This window comes from Corapipo altera, unplaced genomic scaffold, assembly GCF_003945725.1.
Source record: "Corapipo altera isolate COAL_440 unplaced genomic scaffold, ASM394572v1 0, whole genome shotgun sequence".
NCBI lineage: Eukaryota > Metazoa > Chordata > Aves > Passeriformes > Pipridae > Corapipo > Corapipo altera.
In genome coordinates this window covers 74,605,385-74,619,758 of record NW_020884872.1, presented here as the reverse complement: position 1 = coordinate 74,619,758, position 14,374 = coordinate 74,605,385, and the positions used below count along the sequence as shown (strand labels likewise).

At 40.2% G+C, this 14,374-nt stretch overlaps 1 protein-coding gene across 4 annotated transcripts in view; it reads left to right on the top strand.

Moving 5' to 3' along the window:
- The window catches only part of ZC3H12C (zinc finger CCCH-type containing 12C), a 45,416-nt gene extending 34,369 nt beyond the window's left edge, over positions 1 to 11,047 (top strand). For all 4 annotated transcript variants that reach the window (XM_027653240.1, XM_027653220.1, XM_027653229.1 and 1 more), the window contains exons 4-6: positions 1,923 to 2,157; positions 3,024 to 3,130; positions 3,908 to 11,047. In XM_027653240.1, coding sequence (XP_027509041.1) covers positions 1,923 to 2,157; positions 3,024 to 3,130; positions 3,908 to 5,304 — 1,739 coding nt within the window. In that variant the 3' untranslated portion in view covers positions 5,305 to 11,047. The remainder of the gene's footprint in view (positions 1 to 1,922; positions 2,158 to 3,023; positions 3,131 to 3,907) is intronic.
- The last annotated feature ends 3,327 nt before the right edge of the window (positions 11,048 to 14,374 follow it).

Genomic DNA, 14,374 nt, shown 5'->3' with positions numbered 1-14,374 from the left:
TGGTGTAGAGGTATTTATTTCTTGATGCAACTAACAGGTTCTGTGTGAAGGCTGGAGAGGCATGCTCCATCTGCCCTAAAGATGAAACAGAGGGGAATTTGGGGGTTAAAATAACCCTTGGCTAAGTAATAAAAATTTGACTACTTAGAAATAAACTGTGACATCAGCTAGAAGTGTGCATAGGGCTGGAAGCCCCAAAAGGAGTTTTAAGAAAGTAGCAATGCACAGAATTGACCAGTTGTCTAATAATGAGAAATCAGTTTTCCATGTGTCATCATGGACCCTGAAAATGGGAGGAAGATCAAAGCAGGTTATTGTATTTTCTGTAAAACAGAGGTTCTTCAGTTTTCTTGTCAGGATACAGGGAGCCTGTGTGCTACCAGTCTTGTGAAATACATTGTGCTGACACTCTTGTTTCCAGAGATACGCACCTGGAACATGTGGCCACCTGGAATTTTGAAAAAGCCCTAGATGACTAATGTGAGGATGGCTCTAGACTGTCAGTATTCATGAGAAGCCTCTTGGACTAAACAACAGCCACATCTTTGTTATTAGTACCTGCCAGTCATCACATGGCAGATTTTTTTATTCTTTCTTACTAGGGAAAAAAATCAACTTCCATCACACTGTCATTCCTCATTTACCATACTGTGGAGGGGTGAATACAAAAAGGTTATATTTGATTTAAAATTTTGTGCTTTTTCTACTAAGCAGATAAATGCTTGTATCAAATATATTGCCTGTACGTAATATTAATGCTGTATTTCTTTCTGTTGGAGTCTTTTTTATTTTCAGATGGAACATGTTCCCTGTCAAGTTTCTTATGCTACAAAACAGTTGAGTTATTTGAGATCTTAACCATTATTAAGAGCCATGAGTCATACTCTTCTGCTGGTTTAGATGTTGCCTAGTTTTTTGCATATTTTTCTTTCATAGCTTGTCTGCTCTGAGGAGGGTGATAGGTAGGAGAATTAACATAAGGGGTAGGTGCCCCAGTGCTAGGTACAACCTCCTCTTTCAAAGCTCCTTGGGATCTCCAGCTTCCACACAGACAAAGAGAAAATGCTTTTGGATATGTGACTGACAGATTGTGTAGGACAAGAAGAAATTACATAAAATGCTAAATATGCTTATTTAGCAGGATTAAAGGGAAATCTGTTTGGCTTTGTTAAGAACTTATGTATAAACAATATGTAAACCATTCAAGGAAAGGTACAATCTGAACTATTGCTGATGTTAACAAAAAAAACCAAAACCAAACCACCACCACTTTTGCTGTTGGTTACAAAATGACATCAGAGGTATTATTGGGGAATGCTGTTAATATTTGTGAAGAACCTGAGTGCTTGTACTGAATGTGGGTTTTCTAGTACTTATGGGTAGCAACCCTTTCTTTTGATGGGCAGGGACTTTTATGAGACAGTCCCATTAATGTGACCTACTGGAATTCTTTCAAAACGTGTTTCTTGCTGGGTACCACAAATAGATGAAAAGGGTCTGTCTTCACCTAGGAGCTCAGTTACGGGAAACCCATGGCTTGGCTATATTCCTCCTACTCACTGAAACATTCAGTGATGTTTAAAACCACTCCTTCAAGGAGAGGAGTTTTTCACGGGTGTTTTGATTCCTCTTTTGAACCAGAGGAATGTGAACGAAGTCTCCTTGTGTTAGTCTTCGAGAACTAGTGTGGAGCAGGAGGTTTTGATTTGTTTGTGGGTTTTTATTGAAAGTGTTGCCAGCTGACTGCTGACTCTAACTTCAGATATCATATATCGGACACCTTCTGCTGCACTATAATCATTTAAAGACATTTTTAGTCTTAAATGTCTGGATTTTCTTCCTCAAATCTAATGTCTTTAGAGATTAGACAAACATATTTTTCTCTTCTTCCTTGTTTAACTTTTGATTGTTACTCCTTGTAGATCAAGAAATCTTGCGTAAATTAGAAAAGGAGAAGATTCTTGTGTTCACACCATCCCGACGAGTGCAAGGGAGAAGGGTGGTGTGCTACGATGACCGATTTATAGTGAAGTTGGCCTTTGAGTCAGATGGCATCATTGTTTCTAATGATAATTACAGGGATCTAGCTAATGAAAAGCCAGAATGGAAGAAGTTCATAGATGAGCGCTTGTTGATGTATTCATTTGTTAACGACAAGTAAGTCATTCTGTCTTTATATGTGCCACTAAAATAATTGAGGAAAGGACTGTTTGAAGATTTGTATGATTTTTTTAACTTACACCCAAATCATTAGGTACCTGTAGAAAAAGAGGAGGAATAGTCAATCTTAGATTTGTTCTTCTAATTAAAAGTACCCAAACCTCTGGTTTTATAGTGATATCTTTATGTCATTTTATGCTATTTTTTCTTTTTTTATGTATGCTGATATATATTTGATGTATGCTATGGTATAATATTTCAAATCTCTTGATATACTGAGCCAGCGTTTCTGAGTGCCTGTGGTTACACTCCTAAGTTCTAGAGTCATAGAAAAGAACGTGTTGAGATGAACCTCAGGAGGTCTGTAGTTCAACTGTTTGATTAGATCTATCTATAGTAACTTTGTGCCCTGGCGTACAGATCAACTGCAGTTACAACAGGTGGCTTCTTATGATGGGAGGGACTACGTACTCTGCTGAGCAGACACTTGTGTATGAGTGCCTGAACACTGATGCAAGAATCCTGGGCAGACAGCACAGTTTTGTGAAGTTAGTTGTGGTGTTTTAAGAAAACGCTACCTGTATTGCTACCCTTACTTTTGATTTAGGGACGGGTTGTGTGCAGCCCTGCTTTGCCACAGAGCGTAGACTGAGCTAGACTGAAGCAGACTATTTCTATGACTCACCTCTCAGGCAGTACCTGCAGCAGAAAGATGGCCTGCCAAAACTGCTCTCAAGGTACCTAGGCTTAAAAATTACAAGATGGCAGATTATGGTGTAGGGCACAGTCATGAGGTTCTTGGTCATTGCATAAAGAGTATGGAAAGGCTTGTTTGCTTCAGTAATACTTTTCCTTTTTTATAGATTTATGCCTCCTGATGATCCTCTTGGCCGCCATGGTCCAAGTCTGGACAATTTTCTTAGGAAGAAGCCTATTGTGCCAGAACATAAGAAGCAACCATGTCCCTATGGTAATTTGATTTAACCCATCAATTTGTTGTACTGCTGGGACTGGGGACCAAGCTCCTGCTTTATTTTAACACTGCCAAAAATAAAAACTCTAACACTGGTTTTAACATTGTTGTCTTAGCCTAATAGTGGTTCAAATGCTGAGCTGATGGTGGAAACTGAAGTGATTTTTTTTCATGTGCTAGTTAGAGAACATTTCTATCTACGGAGCAACTTTGTTAATCATTCATAGGAATAGATCCAAAACAACACCTAAATCCTACAGGCTCCAGAAGCCCTTTTCTAATGTGATAAGACAATGAGGTTTTCTTCCAGAAAATTTAGTGAACTGTCTGAAGTTTAGCTACTGAGCAACCCTACAGGCATCTTGACTGAGCTGAAACCTGCTGGTCTTGTGACTCTGGGGGACTTTCCTGTTAAGTTTTCTGCCTACGTATCGTCCTGGCCCAATACAGCAGGTGTGTACAGGTACACTGACAGTGTCACGTTCAGCTCAAAATGTGGCTGGTAGTGTTGGTCTGCATTCCTAGAGCACTAGCTGCAGCACACTACCACTGCCTCTTTTTTCTCTGCAATACAAGAGAGATCTTTGATCATGCCCCATGTCACACAAAACCATTTGTAAGACTTTTCGAAACAACAGTAAAACTTTAAATGAGAGGCATTTCTATTATTTGATGTTTATGTGATGTTGATATTTATTATTATTTCTATTACATTAAATTCAAACAGATTTTATTTGAAGGGGTTTTTTTATCTGATTATGTTTGTACTAATAGGGAAGAAATGTACCTATGGACACAAATGCAAATACTATCATCCAGAAAGAGGAAATCAGCCTCAGCGATCTGTAGCTGATGAACTTCGTGCCATGTCTAGAAGCACAGCTGCCAAAACTACAAGTGAAGGAGGACTGGTAAAAAGCAATAGTGTTCCCTGTAGCACTAAAAATGATAGCACTTCTGAGCTGAAGCGTGCTGCTCCAAAGAGGCAATCGGATCCTAGTATAAGGACTCAAGTCTATCAAGACTTGGAGGAAAAGCTTCCCACCAAAAACAAATTGGAAACCAGGTCTGTACCTTCTTTAGTTAGTATACCAAGTTCCTCTGCTGGAAAAGCCCAAAGTACTGCACCTTTAACTAACGGCCTTCCATCCGGAGTTCACTTCCCACCTCAGGATCAAAGACCACAGGGCCAGTATCCTACAGTGATGATGGCAACCAAAAATCATGGAACGCCAATGCCTTATGACCAGTATCCAAAATGTGAATCTCCGGTGGATGTAGGGTATTACTCTATGCTGAGTGCATATTCAAATCTAAGTATATCTGGTCCACGTAGTCCTGAAAGGCGCTTCTCCTTGGACACAGATTATAGGATTAGCTCTGTAGCTTCCGACTGCAGCAGTGAAGGGAGCATTAGCTGTGGCAGTAGTGATTCCTACGTGGGTTACAGCGATCGCTCTTACATGAGTTCGCCTGACCCACAGCTGGAGGAGAACTTGAAGTGCCAACATATGCACCCGCATGGCCGCCTTAACACTCCACCCTTCCTACAGAGCTATCACGAGCCTCTTGCACGAGTGCAAAGCTATAGTCATGAAGAACCAAAGCATCACCACAAATCTCCTATTCCATACATGGCTGTGCATCTGCAGCATCCAATAGTCGGTGCTCGGTCTAGCTGTCCAAACGACTACTCCACATCTCAGAGTTCGCCACATTCAAAAACCATGCACCTGGGGAGAGCCCTTGTATCCACGAGAATAGACAGCATTTCAGACTCACGCTTGTATGATAATTCTCCTTTAAGACACAGAAAGCCTTATTCTGGCCAAGATGGGCTCGGAGGTTGGGATAGGCAGAGTTATGGGATGGATGCGTATGGCTACCGCCAAACCTACTCCTTGCCGAGTAACCCCACACAGCCGTGTTATGAGCAGTTTGCCTTCCAAAGCCTCCCTGAACAGCAGGACCAGACTTGGCGTGTACCTTACTGTGGAATCCCTCAAGACCCTCCAAGGCACCAAGACACCCGCGAGAAGGTTTACATTAACCTCTGCAACATCTTCCCCCCTGATCTTGTCAGGATCGTCATGAAGAAGAACCCTCACGTGACGGACGCTCAGCAGCTCGCTGCAGCCATCTTAGTGGAAAAATCTCAGCTAGGTTATTGAGAGATGATGCATCTTTGTGGTGTCTAGTAGTTTTCAGCTCAGCTCTAACGCTGAGGGAGGTTTGCTACAATAGCATTTGTGATCTCCTTCTCAGCAAGGAGGTTATATAGTAATCCATTTATGTGAAATACTGTATCATGGAGTCTGTGTGTATAGCCCCATGCATTGGAAGTACCAGATATGTTTTGTGTTCTAGTTTGAAAATTTTTAAATGGCTATTTTCACAGCTGGAGGATGTTCCAGTTTAAATTAATATATATATATATATATAAAAATAATCTGTGGTCTCTGGTTATAATCTTTGGTGCATCAGGGGTTTATATGCAGCACTTTCTATCCTTGTTACATGTTGTTGGGATTTTTGGTTTAGTTTTTTAACTTGCTGGATGCTTGTCCTTGGGCTGTGAGGTATTAAAACAACCTACAGAAAGAGGATTTTGCTACTTCTGGCAAGCAATTTTCAAGCCAAGTTTGTGAACTTTTTACAACACCAGAAGTATGTCTGATGTATGTTTGTTTGGGTTTGTGAGCTTTTTTTGTGCTGTAATCATCTGTTTATAGAAAACAAAGATTTACTGCAGCACTGACTTCATTTTTTTAAACAAATAATTAAGTTACCAGTTAACAGTGAAATGGATAACAATATATTGGTAATTTATAGTATGGCACTTTTCATTATTTTCTTTGTTTATTTTAAATAGTTACATATTTTGTTGATGCAGTCAATTAGTAAGATCAGATGCAAACAGAGGAGGAAAAAAAATTTTTTTTTACTAATTTATGGATATGGTAAAAGCCTTAATGCCTGATTTTCAAAGGTACTGAGTATTTTCATCCCCCTTTGAAGGTAAGAGAAGCTGCAAATGCTCAGAACCGCCTCAAATCAGGCCACCCTGTATCAGTTCCCTTGTGTTGTTACCCAGCTCTGTGTATTTCTGGTCAGTAGAAGAGGACCTGAAATCATAGGGTCATGTTTAGTTGTTTTATGTGTTTTTTCTTTGTATTGCTGCATAACTGTACTGGATAAAATATGGTTTTTCATAAAATATTTACCTGTTTTTAAATGAATTTAATTATCTCAATGCAAATTTTGTATTTAAGATACTGTTTGATTTTTCTTGCTATTTATCAAGGCTGGCCTGAAAAGGTTTTGTGTGTTCAGGATATGCAACATTTATTAACTGCACTATGGTAATGATATTGTAGCTCAAAATAATAACTTAAACTTTTTTTTTTCGTTTCTGTTTTGGCTGGGGAGGGGAGGGTTGTGGGGAGAGAAGATACCATATGCATTCCTGAAGTTACTTTTTCGCCTTTTGCATCATGTAGGCCTGATTCTTGCCACAAATAGTGTAGTTTTAGAAACAGACAAACCAAGTCTGTTTTAGCATTAGTAAGGGATATTTCTGGTTTTAAATCATGGGTTTTACTAGCACCTCATCATAACCTTACATATATATATATATAAATAAAAGAAATAGATATTGCAATTGATGTCAGATGTACTTACATGACATAATCAGTTGCTGACAGTTTTAGGTTTTCATCCATGATAACAATGTTCAGTATTTAAAAAAAGTCACCAGTTTACACTATTACAGCTGATAATTTTGATACACTTGCTGGAATTTTAAGTAAGGCCCTGAAGAACCAGAAAGTACCTTTTACTGTTGATACAAATTGTATCTTTTTAACTGAGAACTATTTTGATTTTTAGATTTAGTAGAAACACAAGTGTATAATTATAACTAGTCTTTTGGGCAACATTTTATCCCTTATTTAAAAATTAGAGATTTCAGACATAGAATAGACTTAGGCAAGTAACAGTAGGTATTCGTTTAGGTGTCTGTCTCAATTTCATATATAAAAAAGAAAAAGTAAGCTATTGGCATCTTCCTTCTAAAATCTTTGTAGTGGGAACCCACTAAAATAAAGGTAAAATGCTGCCTGAAAATTATGTCCAAGCACCTTTGAATATGAAGATGTTTTCACTACTTGTGCGACACCATGTGTTGCAGCAAGTAGAGTTTGGGTATACGGTAAATGCTTCTAAAGAGCATTGTGCTATAGAAATATCCAATAATCTGAACCATGTTCAGCAAACCAATTCAGGACGTAGTGCTCCCGCAGCTCCCACTGCTGGTGTTCTGCAGGTTCTGCCATTGCCCGTCCCTGCGGCAATACCGGAGGGGCTCTCCACCATCTGTCCTGCATTGTCTGTTTAGGGAGAAGACCTCTTCACCTGTGGCAACAGTTTTTCCCTGGATTTGGTTGGTCATCATCTGTAGAGCATGTTTTAAAGTAGAGATTGATGCAGCGCTGATGCTGAGGTTTGGACTGGGAAATGGGTCTCATCTTAGTTTTACACTAAGATTTTTTAAATCGAATTAAACTGAGTACTACACCATAGTGTAGATACAGCTATTTTAATAATGCAATTATTATATTTGTGTTTTTAATGGGTTTCTACCTTTGTTTTTTGTGTAGGGATTTACTTCTGCCAAAAGTTCAATTCCTTTAAGCATGAACAGAAACATGTGCATATAATAGAAGTGGTTTGTCTTTTTCTCTATCACGTGAGCATCAGAATGCTTCCTACCATGTACATGTGGCAGTCTGGCCTAGAGCACTGGACCAGCAGGCTTAGCCATGTGGTGATAATGGTGCAAGGAGGTGCGTGGGACCGTGTGTGCCGTGCCCGGACCTGAGTTGTCAGTACTGATTGCCTCTGTGTACGCTCAATGGTGTATTGAATCCCAAAAAGTGTGTTGATTGGTAGAGAATTCTTGTAATAGATTCTGCGCTTTGTGCTCAAGCACTGAAAATGCGTTAAAAATGTAAGAGCAGGAGTGATTTGGTGGGTTTTAGTGTTGTGCTAGTTCTCCTTAGACTCTCTTTTGTTGGATAAAGCAAATTTACTGTGGACAAAATATACTTCCTTTTGTTTTGCTGAGATAACAGATTGAGGAGTTGCATGTGAATTCCTCCATGATGAGGAGATCAGTCCTCTTTTAAAGAGGACACTAGTAACAAACATGGACACAATTATACTGGTCAAATACAACCTTTGTTTATGTCATTGCATTGATGCAAATAACTGACCTGTAATGTCCCATGATACTTAAATAGTAAAGGTAGTTCAGTGATACTGTCTTTACCCCAGCTGAGTTGTAGAGGTGCAGTGAAGGATTAAGTACCTTCAAGTTAGGGCTGTCCCTCTGCTAAGAAGAGGGCAACAGGTTCCCTTGTCTTCAGTACTTGAGAGTTGTTTTGATACTTAGCAGAAACTCTGTATTTTTAGATAAAATCCCAAGCTGTTGTAGCTACATCAGTAATAGTATATAGATACACAGTATTTTGAATACACATACATTAGGCATCTGCCCACAACTGTTTTCTATACAACAACTTGTTGCCAATATTTAGAGTTTTTAAATATGTCTTGTAGATAATTATCTTTGAGCTAAACATGCCCAGGCTATGGCAGTATTAATCACTTTGTTGTCGTTTATTTTTTAAAAAAAGTTTGTGGACTCACATATATATATTTGTATATACACACACGTCTATTTGGCAAGTGGGTTTAAGATACTGCTAATGGTCTTAAGATCATATCTTTTCAGGTGTCCTGTTTGATTTGGTATGTTTGAGTTGTAGCTTAGTCCTCCACTGCAGAATAGGTCTGGGGAGAGCCAAAAGCCTGATGTGTTCATGTGACACCCAAAAAGAAGGTGTGCCATTCTGGTGAAGCCCTCAAAGGAGACTTTTGCAGCCTTGGAGGATGTGGACTGTTGTTGAGCTGTTGATGAACTTCTGCTGGGAAAGTTGTAACTCATGGAGAACACCTTTCCAAAAATATCAAAGCTGTCACTGTAAACCAGAGTACCTCACTTGGAACAGGAAACTGGGGGCATTTGCCCAGCAAGGGGAGCACCAGAGGACTAAATGCCCTGGGTGAGAGATACCACAGCATCTTGCCACAGTAAGAGACTGCCAAAATATTTCAGTTTTATCAGTTGATGAGTTTGACTGAGGTATTTTCGATGTGTAAAGCTTGAAAAGTGAGACACAGTGCTTTCCTACTCTCTGGAGCATTTAGAAAAATACCCAAATGACTTTTCATTGCTACTGAAAATTTAAAATACTGTGCAATTAAAGAGACCATTTTTTTTTAATAAAAATAACTTAGAAATTATTTATTTTTATTTACAGTGTGACTTGATAATTTATTCTTGGCATTATAAGGCCATGGTGGAGTGCTGTTTGTTGTGGTTTTTGTATCATAGGAACTAAAACTGCTGAGAAGAAAAACCAGTAGATTTAAAATTAAAACTATGGCCTTGTTTTGTTTTTTATAAAAGGGCTGAGGTTTTATAAATGTAAAATCATGTGGTTTATATACTTCATAAATTTTAGAGGCATAGTTTAAGAATTTTCTTCAAATTAAATATGTATGGACACATTGTTTAGATTAATCATGTAACTAAATCTAGAATCATCTGTATGAAATGGTTGCTCCAGATAACCTTTTGCTTAGTAACATGAGAGATGTTCAGACTTCATCTTCAGATGTTCTAGAATACATTTCATATATCTTAAGGTTTCATCAGAAACCGATGATCTAGGCACCTAATCTCATGGGAAATGTCCCTTTGGTGTGAAACATCCTACTGTATGCTGGGTTTTTCTTGTTGTGCAGTATAAGGTAATATAGTGATACACATGGACTTATGAAGTAGGTATTTATAAAGGCACTACCGAATACAGTGTGTGGTTCATAGTTAAGAGTGTGCTTTAAATAATTTATCAGCTTCCATTTTCAGGTCTTAAGGGGTTGTCATAACTTGCACTTGAAGTGTTTATTACTTTGTCTACCCTTTAACCTAAATGATTGCAATAGTTCTCATTCCCTCTTGTACTCAATAGCCCTTGGAGGGCCCAGTCTCCTGAACATGAACACATACACCTGACTTCAACAGAAGTACTTGCATGGGCCAATTCTACTGCTGTTAGAGAAGACCTGGGTAAAACTGGCGTTTGTATAAGTGCAGGAGGGCTGGGGCCTCGAGGAGCACAGCTGGAGAGCCACCTCCTCCCAAAGAGAGGTGAGATCTCCCTGGTGCTGACAGGTCACTAGGCCAGGATTGCCCTTCGCAGTTGTTGGGAACAACTACAACCCAAATTTCCTGAGCTGCTTAAGCACATCTATTCTCAGTGTTTCAAAGTATAACGATCAACTCTTTGCCTTATAAAACAAAACCTCTTTGCTTTTTGTAGAACAGCCCATTTTCTTTTGATCTCAGATGAAGTCTAATTTACCATGTTAGTTTGGCTGGTTGGTTAATTTCTATTTATCTGAATGACATTCTTAATGAAACTGATATTTTAAAACTGTTTTCCCAGCATACTAGAATATCCTGCAAGGAAACAAATTCAGATACGGCAGCAATAATTGTGTTTTGTAGTTCTTTTCCCACTCATTTCCTCTGGACTTGTGTTGAGTAGGTAAGATTTTAATACTGTCCTGAAGTCCACTCTGGCAAAACCATTAGTTAAAAATAATGTTTGGACTACTTGATAAAGCAATTGTCAAACTGGCTCTTCGTTCCTTCACTGGTTTGTCCTGTATTATTTCTGTGATGTGACTGTTCACATCTTCATACCACCTTTAAACCATACAAAAAACCATGTACATGGATTCTGCTTTTAGAGAAAAAAAAAATAAAGATTCATTTTCCTCATTGATGGGCTGTTTTTGTTTAATTAAAAAAAAAATCTCTAGAGCAGTTAGCAGTGAGTTATAGCTAGCTTTGTGTTCTTACCTGCACAACAAAACTGCTCACTTTGAATAAATTAGAATGGTTTCAAACATAGAATCATAGAAAGTTTTGGGTTGGAAGGGACCTTAAAGATCATCAAGTTCCAACCCCCCTGCCATGGGCAGGGGAACCTTTCACTAGATGAGGTTGTTCAGGGTCCCATCCAGCCTGGGCTTGAACACTTTCAGGGATGGGATATCCACAACTGCTCTGGGTAACGTGTTCCAGTGCTTCACCACCCTCTTTTGAGTAAAGATTTTCTTCCTAATGCCTCATCTAAACCTATACTCTTTTAGTTTAAAACGATTGCCTTTTGCCCCATCACTATCTGCTCATATAAAAAGTCCTCTCTCTCCCTTTTATAAGCCCCCTTGAGGTACTGGAAGGTGTGATGAGCTCTCCCCAGAGCTTCTCATCTCCAGGCTGAACAACTCTCTTAGCCTGACTTTATAGGAGAGGTGCTCCTGCCCACTGATCATCTTTGTGACCCTCTGGACCTGCTCATACAGGTCAATGTCCTTCTTGTGTTGGCAGCCCCAGAGCTGGATGCAGTGCTCCAGGTGGGGTTTTGCAAGAGCTGAAGGGCAGAATCCCCTCCCTGGACTAGCTGGCCACACTTTTGATGCAGCCCAGAATACGACTGGCTTTCTGGGTTGTGAACACACATTGTTGACTCATGTCCAGCTTTTCATCCACGAGAAACCCCAAGTCTTCTCCACAGGTCTGCTCTCAGTGAGTTCTCCCAGTCTGTAGTTATGTCTAGGATTGCCCTGACCCAGGTGCAGCACCTTGCACTTGGACTTGCTGAACTACTCTGTGGATGGCATCCTATCCTTCAGGTATGTCACCTGCACCACCCAACTTTGTGTCATCTGCAAACTTGCTGAGGGTGCACTCAGTCCCTTCATCTGTGTCAATTATGAATATATGGAAGAGCACCAGTTCCAAGAGAGTGCCATGAGGGACACTACTCCTCACCAGCCTCCACCTAGACATTAAGGCAGTGACTGCAACCCTCTGGCTGCATCCATCCAGCTAATTCCTTATCCACTGAATAGTCCATCCATCAAATCCATGTCTCTCTAATTTGGAGATAAGGATGTTATGTGTTCCCATATATAAACATATGGTTATATATTTATCAGTTCATTTTTAATGTGGTAATTCATATTTAATAGAATCTTTCTCTTAATTTTGCTTACCAAGAAAACTAAACCTCTAGGGTTAAGTAGACACATCAGTCATTTATAGTAACAAGCTTTGGATTTAGATCTTATGCCAGTGGACCTGGTTTCCTTTTTACTAGTGCTACATATTTATTTGTCTTCAATTGAGTAATTGTTAGTGTGGCCCAACTCTGAATAGTGTGGGATAAATAGAAGAGAATAAAATTTAGAATAGAAGCTATCTGACGAAGGCAAAGATGCAGCAGAAGGTGCTATAAGCTTGATAAAATGACTACTCAAAACACACAAAGCTGTTGAATTGTAATTTTTCCAAATTACAGTGCCTGGCTAGGGCTAGCCGTCCAAACTGGGACCCTTTTCATTCCCTATCCAGCCCTATGTGTGGGCATAAGAGCATCCTGCCAGCCCTGCAGTGCAGAATGAAGTGGGTTGGTATGAATGCAGATAAAATGAGCAGTTCTCCTGAAAAAAATAAAAAACAACAAAGTATTGCCCTTCATTAGATGTGACCACTAGTAGTTTGCTTAATGCAAATGTTTTACACAGCTGTGAAAATGTGCTGTTCCACTGCATCCAGCCTGAGTGTATTATATGGCTGTGCCTCCTCTCAGGGCAAGCAGAGGCACTGGAGTGAGACATAAAGGTCCCTCCCCAGCAGCTTGGTGGAAACACTGCAGTGATGGACTTCCGGGGATGCTGATCTCCAGACTCATCCTGGTGTGCATGAACCAGACTGATCACAAGAGCAGCAGAGTGGAGAAGCGATGGGAAGCATGTGCATGTAATGCAAGGGGCAGATGGTGCTTCCCGGCTCACAGGATGAGGTGGTCTCATCCCAGGAAATATCACTGGTATGCTGCTTGGATTGAACTCATGGCTCTTCTGCAAGCTCTGGTGTGAGGCTGCTCAGCCTCTAACACACCAGTCCCTGTTTGCATTGCATTTTTCTGATCTGCTGCTGGACACTAAGCACCTCTGTTGCCTTGTCAGAAGTCAGGCTGGGGCATGGCTGGCCCAGGTGCTTGCATTGCCTTCAGCTCAGCTGAGTCCTCACACTCTCCACCTGGAAATACATCATTTTTTCTGGAATGCTATTTGAATTGTTGTAGCTACTTTTCAGTAAATCAATGCTTGGAGCTTGAACAAAGAGTGTGTGTGGAAACAGACAGAGGGATCTGGGTGGATGATCACATCTCCAGTGGGAAGGGAGGGATTGTTAAGGTGAGATTTCCTTGGCTGCTGATCTGCATGGCAGTGCTGTTGGTTCCTTTGGCCAGGTGCTTGAAGTCTCTCTCTAAAGTATTTTTGTTATGTCTCCACATGATGGATCCAGAAATCGTCTATTTGCAGTAGATGAGGAAATTAAATAGCATCTCCGGCTGCTTTCCTTTATGCTTTTTAAAACAGTCATATTATTCACCTGGCAAGAAAATGCAATTTTGGAGGGCAGAGGCTTGATCTCCCAAAGCACAAGTAAAGGAACAACTCACTTAATGGGGTCAGAGCTCCAAATCATTTCTGCTGCATTTATCAGGCTGAGCAGAGCTGTCCCAAGACACCACATGCATTTCTCTGAGGGCCCTATTCTGTTCCACTTGCTCTGTAGCCTCCAGTCAGGTGAGTTAAGGAGAAGATGGGTTTTGCTTTTCCTGTAAGTCACTTGGAGGCACTGCTTAGGACAAAGGAAGATAAAAACCCACATCACTCATTTTGGATGCAGAAGCAAACTACAGGCAGAAGATACACTGACACTGTGCTGTTCCAAAGCTAAGAGCTGTAACTCCTGAGAGCTGAGGAGCAGTCAGTGAGGTTGGGTGGATGCCCAACCTCAACCATCAGCTCATTGCTGTTGTATAGAGTGAGAGGTAACAGGGCCTGGAGCACATCCAGAGCTTGGATCATAAGCCCAATACAAGATCTAATGAACAGTTATAACCTTTCTGTTACTTAGTTATTTAGTACACTGAAGTTACTTATTTACTAACAAATATTTGCCACTTCTGTGGTTGCACTGCTCACTTCCCTGTTTGACTGTCAACTGTAGGATGCTCCAGCTCTTGAGCT